This window comes from Agelaius phoeniceus, chromosome 19 (assembly GCF_051311805.1).
Source record: "Agelaius phoeniceus isolate bAgePho1 chromosome 19, bAgePho1.hap1, whole genome shotgun sequence".
Taxonomy (NCBI): Eukaryota; Metazoa; Chordata; class Aves; order Passeriformes; family Icteridae; genus Agelaius; species Agelaius phoeniceus.
The window spans coordinates 2,859,173-2,872,362 of record NC_135283.1 but is presented as its reverse complement, the minus strand read 5'-3'; the positions used below and the strand labels follow the sequence as shown (position 1 = coordinate 2,872,362).

The window sequence follows — 13,190 nt, the reverse complement described above, 5'->3', positions numbered from 1 at the left end:
TCAACCACTTAAATTCAAGGAAATCAAAACCAAATGTCTTTCTAACACAGCATCCCAAAACCCAAACCCAAATACTTGGATCTCAAAGCCTGCTGGGATGTTTTCTGCAAACCATCCATTAGATTTCTTATATTCTGTACAACATTCCTCCACAAGCTGGATTGATTTCTTCCACAGCTTAACTTGTTTTTGCCAAAGTCTCTTTTAGTCTCTATTTTAGTTCAGCATTGGCCTCCTGCCTAATGAAACAACTGTTCTTTATGCCAAAAACTGTCATCTTCAGTTGCACAAGATGCATCTCACTTACAAACAATGTATAATGAGCTCAATGTTTAATGCCTGCAGAACTGCTGTTTTAAAATGATCCCAAGCAAAACTTAAACAGATACAGGACTGGTCAGTACCTTGGGTGGGAGAAGAACCATTCTTTAGGAAGATTTTTTCCCCCCTTTTGTATTGAAATCCACTTTTTGAAAAGAAAACCTTAATTTTAGAACATGAAAGCATATGTAGCTAACCCAGGCAGCAGTGAGACATGTGAGGCTCACTCCAAACCTGAAAGCTTCATTTTCACTCAGGGTGAGGCATTGCTCTGTAATGATCACTGCACCACAACCTTGGCTTCTCTTGAACAAACCATGTTTAAATCTGATAACCTTAATAACCTATCAACTGATGGACTGAAAACAGCCCATCCAAATGAAGCTGTTATGCTGTTTTTCTGTAATTTCAGAGCCAGCTGGAGCAGGGGTACCTGTGTAAGGAGCTGTTCCTGGCTGAGGCCATTGATCCAGCGAGTGTATCGTCCAGTGGAGTCCAGTGGCTCTCTTCTGACTTGGCAACCAACAATCTAAAGCAGAATTACACAAATCCCTCAGGTTAAATTCTGTACAGCCACGTGGCAACAAAACAGTATCACAAAACAAACACTCAGAACGTGGCAACTCCAGGAATTACCTACACAGTCCTTACTAGCCCCCTTCTAGGTTCATAAGGTAATCTCTGTTCAAATGTTAAATAGTTACAGACTTTAAAGGTCTCCAGGAAACACTGAGGAGAATCTTTCCAATAACTTCATTTTTGGGAATATTGGAATCATTTTGGTTGAAATTTGCAAAGGAAATTTTCCATAGGCAGACATGTAGAATGCAAAATTTCAACCAAAAGTTACTCCAGCAAATGAAAAGTGGAACTTGAGTAACACCAGACAATCCTGCCAACAGTCTCATAACCTATAATGCCTCCTATTACTTTTAATTAATATAAAATCAGCAAAATCCCCTTCATATTCTGATTTGTTTAGTTCATGGCAGAACAGTATAGACACCTGATTTTAATTTGGTCACTGAAGCACTGTCCACCCATGTGAGCAATGTCTCCAAATCTAATACTGTTCTGTAGCTGTAGGGGTTAAATATGAATTTTAATATTATTATGCCAGTAGGTGTTCAGAAAGCTTCCAGTATGTATCAAAGAATACCAGGAGGATCACATTTATGCACAGACACATATGAATGCAATTTCATGGAAACACTGAACTGTTCACAGATCTCTGATTAGACAAGGAAAAAGCTGAGGAGAACCCCAGGAGTGTGACTGGACAGAAATCTGCTGTTTGCTCTTCCTGAAATCTGCAGTCTACACAAAACCTGCAGGGTACCACAGGACTCAATTATTCATGCAAAGTACAAACTGTTTTATACCAACTGTTTTATACCAACTACTGCACTCCCATCATGCTGGAACTCTCCATTCTCTTCCTGATTTTTAAGGTGATGCCCACTGAGGATGTGCTTGTCCACTGAGAACGAACACCACAGGTTTTCAGTGTTTCTGAACACTAATTTCTGAGAAGTTCTGTTCAAGAACAGGTGGGAAACTCCCTTGGTTTATTTTCCACCCTAAGCATTAATAAATCTTCCAGGTATCTTTTTTTGCAGAGCTTTAAACTGCAGAGGAATGTGAACAGCCAGGCCAGAGCTCTGCATGTGCAATTGTGAGTACTTTTGATGTGGGAACAAAAACACCATAAGAAGATCTTGCTGGGGCACTGCTGGCAATGAAACATCACAATTTAGAATATGATTAAATACAATCAAAATAACAAGCATGGAGAAAAAGAAAATGTTATTTGCTTATCCCAGAAGAATAAACCAGAATGTCTCTGAACTAGGAAATGTTTCCTCAATGACGACAACAAATTACAGTGGAAAACTTCAGCTTCATCCTAACTTAACCCTCACATTACAGCTAAGTAATACTAAGGTATTTTCAGAAGGTTAACCTAAAATTCTTTTACACTGAATATCGATTAGAAGAGTTCATAGAGATGTTTTTTTACAGCACATCACAGAGATAAAAACCTGCAAAAGTCATGTCAGATGTAGGTCTATCCTGTGCTGCAAGGATGGTTTTTATTTAAAAATAGAACTCTTTCTAGTATTCATGAATCAAGCCCTCATTAGTCTTCTCTTACTTATCCTAGATTTTCTAACTTACAAAGACACTTACAAAACTGCATAAAAGGTAAAAGGGAAAAATTACCTTTGTTTTATATCTCAAGCTATTCTCGAACAACACAAGATGGAAACTTAGTTTCTTTATTTAAAGAGTCACAGTGAAGCTGAGCAGATACAGAATACAAAGAACTTTGAAAAGGTGAGATATTAAAAAGGAGAATTTCAATTTGTTTTTTCTGAAAACCTGGTTCTCAATTACAGCCAAGTAGGAAGTGCAGTCATCTCTCTCCTGGCAGCTTGAAATTTAAATTAGAAGCAGAGGACAGAGTTGCACATTTTTATATTCATTTCTGAGAAGACTGATAATTTCATAAATGCTGTTGGTAATTTAAGCAGACTAAAGCAAATGCTGAATCCAGGTGCTCAGCTAAAGGACTGTAATTCCCTGAAGTCCAAGAACAACTGGTTCAATTCCCAACTCCTCACACTTGAAGAGGAAACTGAACAGATTTGATCAATTATCTGTACACACATGAGGAGAGGTGAAGGCAGACAGCAGAAGTGCCATTAAATTGGATCCTGACAGCTCTTTTCTGGATTATACATCACTGTTTGTAATTTCTAGAGTTTGACTTCAAGTCTCAGCCAAAATTCCCTCCTTTTTCATCTAGCCACACAGATAATTCCATTGCATGCTCCAATTTACTTCTCTCAATTTTAACTCATCACACTGGTTCAGTACTTACTGTATTTCAGGTCTTAAAATGCTTTGAGCATTTTGGAATGAAAAAAAAAATTAGGTGAAAATCCTCATCAAATAAAGTTGTTATTTAGGAATTACTGGTATTGAAGTGAGAAAAATCAATGGGTTACATTGAATTTAGCCATAGTTTGGGAGCACAATCTTTGGAAATGTAACTTTGGAATACAACAGGAGAATAGCTGCAAGCTCATTAACCAAGTTAACTGCTGTAGGAAGTGCTGTGTTTGCACTCCCCTCTGCCCCAAGAGCTGCTTTCTTCTCATTTGTAGAACCAGCACCACTCAAAGCCACTTTTATCATCATTTAAGAAGTTTGTTCTACAGACAAATGTGAAAATTGCCAGGGTGCAATCAAGTTTATTTCCAGCTCCTCAGCCCAGCAAATCCCCTACCCCTGTGCACTTCAGCTGTGCCATTCCCTCCCCATGGGACTCTGACTCGTGACTGGGATTTTTGACTTGTGCCTGCAAGATAAACACCACCGAGCTGAGCCTTTGATTCAGCATCTGCAAAGCCCAGCTCGTGTAACCAGCTCCTTGCACACAATGAAAATCAGATTATTTACAGCACAAACAGTTTCCTGCAGCTCCCCTGTGTAAGGTGTGGCAGCACAAGCAACTGCACACGGCTTCCATTTCCTCCATGCCTCACAGAGGTTTTATATTCACTGAATGTTTCCTTAGAGCTTTCAAATTGAAGTGAAAAGTTTTTCACTCTTGCTTCTCTCATGACATTTAAAATACTTTGATAAAAATCTTTCTGGGTGTATTTCACCCATTCAGTCCTTCCAACAAACTGCATTAGAAACATTATTTTAAGTATCTGTTTTTATGCAAAAATAGAGTTCATCCAAGTTTTAATTTTTGATCTAATTAGACAAGTTTGTTTTTATTATTACAAATGCTGGAGTGTGGCACATACCTGTGCCTAGATTAAACTATGCAATATATACAATAAATGCAATTAGCATTTATTACAAACTGCATTAGAAACATTCTTTTCAGTATTTTGAGTATCTGTTTCTATGCAAAAATAGAGTTCATCCAAGTTTTAATTTTTGATCTAATTAGACAAGTTTGTTTTTATTATTACAAATGCTGGAGTGTGGCACTTACCTGTACCTAGATTAAACTATGCAATATATACAATAAATGCAATTAGCATTTATTACAAACTGCATTAGAAACATTCTTTTCAGTATTTTGAGTATCTGTTTCTATGCAAAAATAGAGTTCATCCAAGTTTTAATTTTTGATCTAATTAGACAAGTTTGTTTTTATTATTGTTTTTATTATTACAAATGCTGGAGTGTGGCACATACCTGTACCTAGATTAAACTATGCAATATATACAAAAAATGCAATTAGCATTTATTACTATTTATTATTATTTTTACAGCACATCACAGGGATAAAAACCTGCAAAAGTCATGTCAGATGTACATCTATCCTGTGCTGCAAGGATGGTTTTTATTTTAAAATTATTATTCCAAGTGGAAACTTGCTGAAATGCAATATTAATATTATTTGTATAGGAAGCAGTACCATGAACAATGAATAACAGAAATTTCTGGCTCATAGCAAAGGACAATGGCAGTTCAGGAAAAAGTAAAATTCTCATCAGGGCAGAAAATCCTTTATGCTACCACAGCAACAAGGTAATTTGCTTTCTAGACAGATAATTACTTTTTTAATGTATTAAAAGTAACTTAGAGGTCATTTAGCTTTTTATTTAATTGCAATCAGCATTGGTGTCTCTGGAAAAAAAATATAAAAGAATTTATCTTTTATGACAGCAAGAAACAGTAATAGGAAGAACAGTAAAAGCACAAAATAGGGGATTTATCTTAAGTGCCAACAAATACCTACACTGAAAGGCATCACAAGTAAATTTTATCAACAGAAGTGGCTTGAAGTGAGCTCTGTGGGGAAGAAGTGGCCAAATGCAGGATCAGTTTGTGGCCCTACAGAACTGCTTCATCTACTGCTTCACCAAAAGCCTCCAGCATCTGCCAGTCCTGTCTAGATGGTCTCAGACAGGGGTAAAAATGGCATTATTGGTCTGTATTTAGGCACCTGAATCTCTCTGCTGTAATAACTCTACCACTTCACACAATTAGGAGTGGAGTTAATGAATTGTACCTAAATAACATTATCAGGATGAATGTCACAGACATGCTCTTTATGCCACTGCATTGAAAACATCTTCAGGAATTAGGGAACTATAAAGCCAGAACAACAGGATTATGATACAACTAAAGCAGCACAAATAACAATAGTGATGAAAATAACTCTGAGGGTCTCCAGGTCACAGCACCCTGGCAATAAAAATCCAACGAGCACAATCAGTAAATTCAGAGTTATGCTGATATTCAGAGGAACTGGGCAGGATTACTACACACATTACCAAATCCTGCTCAGAGCCACCTCTAGTCACTGTCCTGTGAGGGACAAAAGTGTCCTGTGAGGTGAAAAAAGAGAATTTCAGTCCCATGTCTGACATGTGCACAGCCCAGCACTCTGTACCCAGTCAGACATGTCAGAACTTGTCCCAACTTTCACCAGTGGGTTCTGAAATGCAACAGTCAGGTGGAGATGTTTCTTAGTTTCATCATTTTGGAGTTTTATGTTTTGCCTTGCACATTGAAGTGGAAAAGGAAGTGGGAGAGAGGAAACAAAGTTTAAATGAGTCGGCAATAATTAAAACCAAGGCGTTTTCTGCAGATGTGGTGTTTTTGAGTTTTTAATCACTACAGCTTCCTTTACCACAAACAATCTTCCTTATTCAGGAGGCAGCCTATGTACTAAAGAGGAAATGAGGATGAAGAAATAATTGGTCTTCAATTTTATCCCAATATTTTCCAGCCTTGTTTTAAAAGAAGAGGAAATGAACAAAGAGAGGCAAAAGCATAAACTCTCCACAAGGCAGTGGGCACTGGATGTACAAACACACCCAGGAGTTCTTCATATAATGTATCTTCTCTTAAGGAACTTTACTATTGAAACAGGTATTGAAAAAATATCCATTTTAGCATGAAAAAATCCATGGCTTTTCTGTACAAAATAAACACAACTTCCAAAGGTTTTACAAAGTACAGAACTTGATTCTACATTCTGAGGAAGAATGTGCAGTGTTCTGTTTCATTTTAGAAATATGACAGAATGATGTAAACCTCCTTGAAGAGAATGTCATTAAGTACTTAGTGATGCTGTAATTAGGAAAATCCTAACATCTGATCCAAGATAAAGTTCAGTGAAAAGAAAGATTATCCAAATAACAAGTAAAATAAGGAGGATTATCTCAAGGGCACAACACCTTTTTCCCCAGTACGCCTCTTTATGAGAACCCACAGATGGCAAAATCCTAAAATTAAAAGCTAATAAGAGTTATTTTTTAATAAATAAATTGTATGAAATAACTCTTATAAAAGAGTTATTTAATAAGAGTTACCTTATCCTGAATGTTTAAGAGCAGCTTTAGTTCACAAAGCCCACATCTTTTGTCTTAAGGAAAGGTAGATGTCCCCTCTGCTGTCTCCAAACCTCACTTCAATTATTTTTATTGTAGTAATTTTATGCAGTAATTTCCTTTAAGAAAGATTTTGTGATCACTATTTAATGCAATTAAAAAGGAAAAAAAAACTAGAGAAATATTTTTATGTAGTTCAAATCTTCCCAAAAGTATATACTGCAGGAAGAAGGTAGTAAAATGTGTTTCCTCTCCCAATCATTTCCAAGGGAGGAAATTGTTCTTCAAAACATGACACCTGTGAGTTAATTTGCATTAGGTGTAAATATACAAAATACACCCTGGTGCATTGAAAACATGTTTTAGAAATTATAAAATATGTTGATATTGCTGACTCCCCAAAGAAGCCTTTAGGTCAGATGAATATCCATTTCCACAGATGCTTCTATCTTGGAGCAATCCATATTCAAGAACACCTGTTCCACATTCTACTTGACCCTGGTTCAAGTCCAAAGTCCACAAAAGGATGTTACATGTTTATTTGCAGCACATAAAACCAGAATAATCAAAACCCAAGGAAGTCTGAATTTTCTTTAGTGAATTTATATTAAAAAGAAGAAGTCATGGTGTAATCAGAGCAGCCCAGCAGAGCATCACAGCACAGGTAGGTTTAAAAAGATGTTGTCACACATGTGAATTCATGAAGTTTGAACATGACATTTTGGGGAAAACTCCAAGTAAATATCATTGAAGAGATAGCAATTTCTTTTGTCTGTAGCTTCAGAAAGTCTGATTGGATTGCAATAGTTATCACCTCAGCAAAATGTCTGAACGCCAGGAGGAGGGAATCTGGATTTTCAAACATTTGATGCTTCAGACATAATTTTTAAAATGAAATAAGTTGACATGAATGAAATACATTACAGTCAGTCTTTCATGAATATCAAACTCCAGTAATCACAATCATTTGATGGTGTTATTGGCATGTGGAGGCATTTTAAACACAAATTTAATTACAAAGTCGTGTCAGTTGGGCTGTTTCCCATTTGGGCTATTTGATGAAATGTAGAACAGACCTAGGCTGACATCGTGACTTTGAAAACGTTCTGTGGCTTTTTTCAGAAATACCAAATTAAAAAAGAACTTTAAGGAAGCTGCCTAATAAAAAGCAAAGACACAGCTGAATTCCAGCAGATCTGGATGATGCACATGGAAAGGCTTAATTACCAAAAATGTAAAAATAATACTCTCACATGGTCAAAGAAAGAATTTTCATATTCCCCAGAGCAAAATAAGAAAAGGAATCATATTTTTTCCTCTAGACATACTCCAATGTCACCACTTCTGACAAAACCTTCAGACAACTGCTGCTTTAGTCTCTACTCTCCAAACCAAGAGAGAAGATTATTGAAAAGAATAAATTATTTATATATGATATAAAATTAATAAAAATCATAAATAATAAATTATAAACAATAATTATTTTTATTTCTCTATATAATATATATAAAAATAAAAGTTATTTATTGCTTACTAATTTATTATTTATGAATATATATATATATTTTTTTTTTTATATATACTTATAAATTCCTTTTAAAAGCCTCTAATGACAATTTCCTGAAGTGAAATCTATAAATGTTTTTATAAGTATCTATATTGGGTAGCCTTAATTCAGAATTATATTTTCCATATGCTGGAGAAGAATGTACAAGACTTGGTAGTTTGATAATAGTTTGCAGTAAAAGGGAACTGAATCTAAAAAAAATTCTGCTGACCAGAATAATTAAGACTAGTTCATGAAAATATTGCTCTGGACATTAAAACATGTCCTGATGTTGGACAATCAACAGCAGCATCTAATCACCTCAGGAATATAATCTCATTTTCCTTCTGTCCATACCAAAGACAGACCAGACCCTCTTCAGATCTACTCAGCCCCTTTAGTGCAGCCAATTCCTGCCAAGAGGTTCATGCAAACAAATTGGATTTGTCATCCAAGACATGACAGTACTCAATGAATGTCTCTTCAATAGCTGTTGGATGAATTCATTCTTATATTAAAATTCACCTCTACAGGCAGAGCTTGCTGGGACAGGCCCGAGCAGCTCCCACTGATCTGTCTCAATCCTGCAGAGTAAGGGAGGCACAAGGAGAGCTCTGCAAATTAACTAAGGAGAAAAAAAGATTATTTAAATTAACTAAGGAGAAAAAAAGATTATTTAAGTTCTATGCAAAGAAGATTTTAATCGACTTCGTGTCCGAAATAAAAGATTTATCAAAGGAAAATCTGCTAAGCTATATGCCACAACTGAAGGACAAAGAATTTAAGGGGAGATGGGAAAATCTGGACTTCAGAATTAAAGACACAGAATGAGAGATCACCAACAACCTCACTGAACACAGGAAGGATGCAAATTAAATAGAGATCCAGAACTGAACTGAAATGGAGCACAGAGAGGTAACATGCAGCATTATGTAGCTCTGCTTTATGGCAGTTTAATCAAACCTCACAGACACTCATTGTCTTTTCACACCACAAACTTACAGAATCAAGTGGATCTGATCATTTTAGCCACAAGAAAAGAATCATATGACTCAAACTAGTGCTCTCTGTAAGCAGAGCACTCTCCAAGGGAGGGAGGAAGGAAAAAACAGCCTTGCTATCTAACACGTGGCACAAAGGTGTGACAGGTCCCAACAAGCAGAACAGCACAGGGTACAGTGACATGAAAAAAACCTATTAAATTATGACTGTCAGAATTGAAAAATATATGTTTCCAGACCAAAAGGAAAAAAAAATCCTCTTAACTTCTAAATGTAGTTAATTTGTGGAGTTCAGGGGTGGGAGGGAAGCAGCCAATGCCTTTGGCCTAGAGCTGTGCCCTAAAGAAAGGAGCAGCTCAGCTCTCCCTCATTTGCTGCTTTCTCCAATTCCTTGGCCCATTGTGCAATATTTGGTTCAGCTCTCCCAGGGCAGGTGAACAGGTCTGTGAGCCACCAGCTCCCAGGGCCAGCCAGGAATTGTTCAACTCACTCAATCCCATCCACTATCTTAGAGCCACATTAACCATCAAAGATATGCAGAATTCAGGCAGTTGGTGAACACAGGCAGATAATCAACAGATAAGAATGGCTTTAGGCACTGCTGCTCCTGATCTAAAGCCAAGCTACAGAATATGCCAAAAATCTGCTTTAGAGATGCAAAATAGTGAGAATTGCTCATTGAATAAATGCAAATGCATATTCATGTTCTCTCACACTCCCAGGTATCCTACCTGTTTGAGACAGAGGATTGTAATTTCACAACAAATAGAAAGGTGTTGTGGTGACACTGCCACTGATTCACCTCCCACTGAGCCAGAGAAAACAAAAGGAAATGTTCTTTATTTCTATTGCCCATATTCTCACTCCAGCCGTTTTCTCACTGAGGCAGGAGACAGTGAGGAAAAGTTTAGTTATTTTATAAGTTCTCAAATGTTACTCAGTGTCTTCAAGATCATTCCCAGGTCCAGTGAATCTCCTTCAGCATGCCCAGAGCAGGGCCTGCTGGAAGCATCCAGCACCAAGACAAGCAGAGAGCAGATCCAACTGACATCCCCTCTCTCCTTGAAACAAAAATCTTTGTGACTTCTCAGAGGGTTGAAATTAAATAACATGGAATAAATGTGAGGCATTTATTGAGTGTGTGTGGTTTGGGAAATAATTTCCTGGGCTACTCCAAACTTAGGAAGTTGTTCTGTAGAACACCAGTACATACACCAGGGTGGAGCTGCAGAAGAACACAGAATAAGATATGAAGGCATGATTTTTTCAGAATTAAGGGAAATGGAAGCTTGAATCTTCCTATTAATTAGCTGCCAACAAAGCATACATGTTTTTTGGTTGGTAAATCAGCAACACCTGGCTTATCCTGGATAAATGGGACAGATGCAGTTTCTAGGGATAAATAAAACCAGAATGATGTTCCTGAGCTTCACAACTGCTAAAAGTAGGGATTTGCATTGAGCCTGATATTTCTTAAGCAGAACTTAGGAATTTGTAGTATAAATTCATTTATAGTATAAATTATTTATAAATTTATATAAATTAAGAATTTGTAGTATAAATACACAGAGTCTCAAAAACTTGTGTCTTCTGAGAGTGTCTAATTACAGAATCCATGTGAGGGGGACTTGGAGATGATGTAAAATAGTCATCAGAGGACAAGGTGACAGCAGCTGTGCTTTAACAAAAAGCACAATGCATTAGCGATTTGTATTTGAGATCCAAAATCCTCCACTCTGAACATTTCCAAGGTCAGAACAGTTCCACCCTCAAGCCTTATTTTTAAAAAGTGTCCAGATAAGAGCAACTTAAGAGAACAGAAATTAACTTGGTCTTTAAAGCACAATTAAGGAGTCTGTGATCCAGGAAATGAGACACAAGGGCTGCTGCTGTTACCTCAGTGTTCCAGTACCTGAACCTGGGGCAAGCTTCTTGCTTTTGCAGAGATGGAGACACAGGTTTCTTTAAAGAATAATTTGTTGGGAAGATCCCAGAGGCATCTGATATCTTTGGTTCTTCTGTTTAGTAACCAGGCTTCAAATCAGAGTAAGGCAATTTGCATTTAAGAGTAACACAAGAGAGGAAGAACCTCAGGGATTAATTAGGACCTGGGAGATTTCTCTTGGTGGGCAAAGTTGGAGATTTTCCTACCTGCAGATGAACAGTAACAACATGAGCAGACTGAAGCCTACAATATCAAGGCCCACTGGGAGCACTGGTCTTCAAATCTGACTCCCAGTAACAATCAGCAGGACCAGGATTAGGAATAAAATTTCTGAAAGTATATTGAGACTGCATAAAGTCAAAAATCCAGGTCAGGAGAAGTTGCAAAACAGTGGAAAGTGCAAATTCTGCAAATCAGAATTTCAGGAACAAACCAAAAAAGCTCACTGCTTCACAGGCATTTCTCAACCTTCTGCTTTTTGTTTTAATTTTTTTTTTTCCCCTCCACCTACTCTGGTTTATCAGACTGATTGAAGCCAAGCCAGAACTTCAAACACAGAACAAAACTTCCTTCAAACATCCCAAATATCTTCCAAGGCCAGCAAATTGAATGGCATGATTATTCTGAGGACAGCAGAGAGATCATTCTTTTAAGAACACAAGTCCACACTGCCACTGGTCAGTAGATTTGTGACCAGGCCAACTTTTCCCAAAGCTGTGTCAGAACTGTTGAGGGGCTCTGGACCAATCTGATCTATTTGCTCACCAAAAAGAGCTGGATGTGCTCCCCTTTCTCCTTCAGACCTTTGAATTAGAATTCTGTAAAATCCAACATTAACCCAGCAGGTTACACCTCACCCAGGCATCCCACCCATTTTCTGTACCTGTAACATGGAAAATGTGCTGGCTTTGGTGGAAATAGGGTTAGTGGAAATAGAGTTTGGTGGAAATTTGGTGGAAATAGAGTTAATTCTGCCTTGCCAGTGCTGTGTGCTGGTAACACACCAGGGCTCTGAGCCCTGCTCCCAAGGCTCTTTCCAACATTTTCCCTCTCCACTAGGCTGAGGGTGGGCAAGGCAGTCAGATCCAAACTGACCAAAGGACTGCTCCTTTTGCTTTTAATAAAAAATAAATTACCTTATCTTGACCCACAGGTTTTTTCCACCTTCTCTGTCTCCTTCCACCCCATCCTCCTGAGGAGTGACAGAACCCAGCCAAGGCAGGGCCACCACAAATACCAGACTGAAACAGGACCATAAATTCACCTGAGTTTGGAACATGGCAGAAACAGGTTTGTGTTGCTTGGAAGAGATCATAAAGACTCTTCAGTCTACTCAGGTCCTCTTTATTACTTGTTTATTGTCATTTAACAGCTCGTACTGAGGGTTGTTGGGCACTAAAGTATAACAATATAAACAAAACAGTTGAAATACTTCCTAAAAAAGACTACAAACTGTTTAGTTGAATTTAGTCTAATTTTAAAAGTTTTAATTTACATCTATAGAAGCCATATAAGCAAGAAATATGATAGCTCTTAGCACTAATTTCCATAAAACAAGCATACTGGATTAACTTGCCTTTCTGGTTTTTTGCCATCTGACTGCAGAATTACATTAACTGATGGATATCAGAACAAAAACAACTTTGGATTTATCATTTTATTGTGTTTGTAATGTGAGTTAGGTTAACTGCTACTCAGGTACTATTAAAGCTACAATTTAATAAATCCCATTGCAAGGGATCAGATTTCAGAGGAACCCTAATACAGGTGGTGTGATGAGCAGGTACACATCCCACTGCTAAGCAGCAGGTTGTTTGGCAGACATTCCTCAGCCAAAAAAAGTGTCTTTTGGAGTTCAAAAAGTTCAAAAGGTGTTTAGCTGACAGAGAGCAATAATCCCAAAACTGTGTGTTTTGTTCAGATACCTGCAGGAAACACCTTCATGGCAGACCAAGTCAATCAACCTTTCCTTTCCAGAAACCTCTGGCACATTGAAGTATCACAAGAGA

The 13,190-nt window shown here is 37.4% G+C and overlaps 1 protein-coding gene across 11 annotated transcripts in view; it reads right to left on the bottom strand.

Annotated features, from left to right (window-relative positions):
• The window catches only part of QTGAL (queuosine-tRNA galactosyltransferase), a 111,496-nt gene that overhangs the window by 80,181 nt on the left and 18,125 nt on the right, over nucleotides 1-13,190 (bottom strand). For all 11 annotated transcript variants that reach the window (XR_013184702.1, XR_013184703.1, XM_077188124.1 and 8 more), the window contains one exon: nucleotides 755-850. Coding sequence is in view for 9 of the 11 variants with exons in the window: in XM_077188124.1 (XP_077044239.1) it covers nucleotides 755-850 (96 nt within the window). In the remaining 2 variants the exon portion in view is untranslated. The remainder of the gene's footprint in view (nucleotides 1-754; nucleotides 851-13,190) is intronic.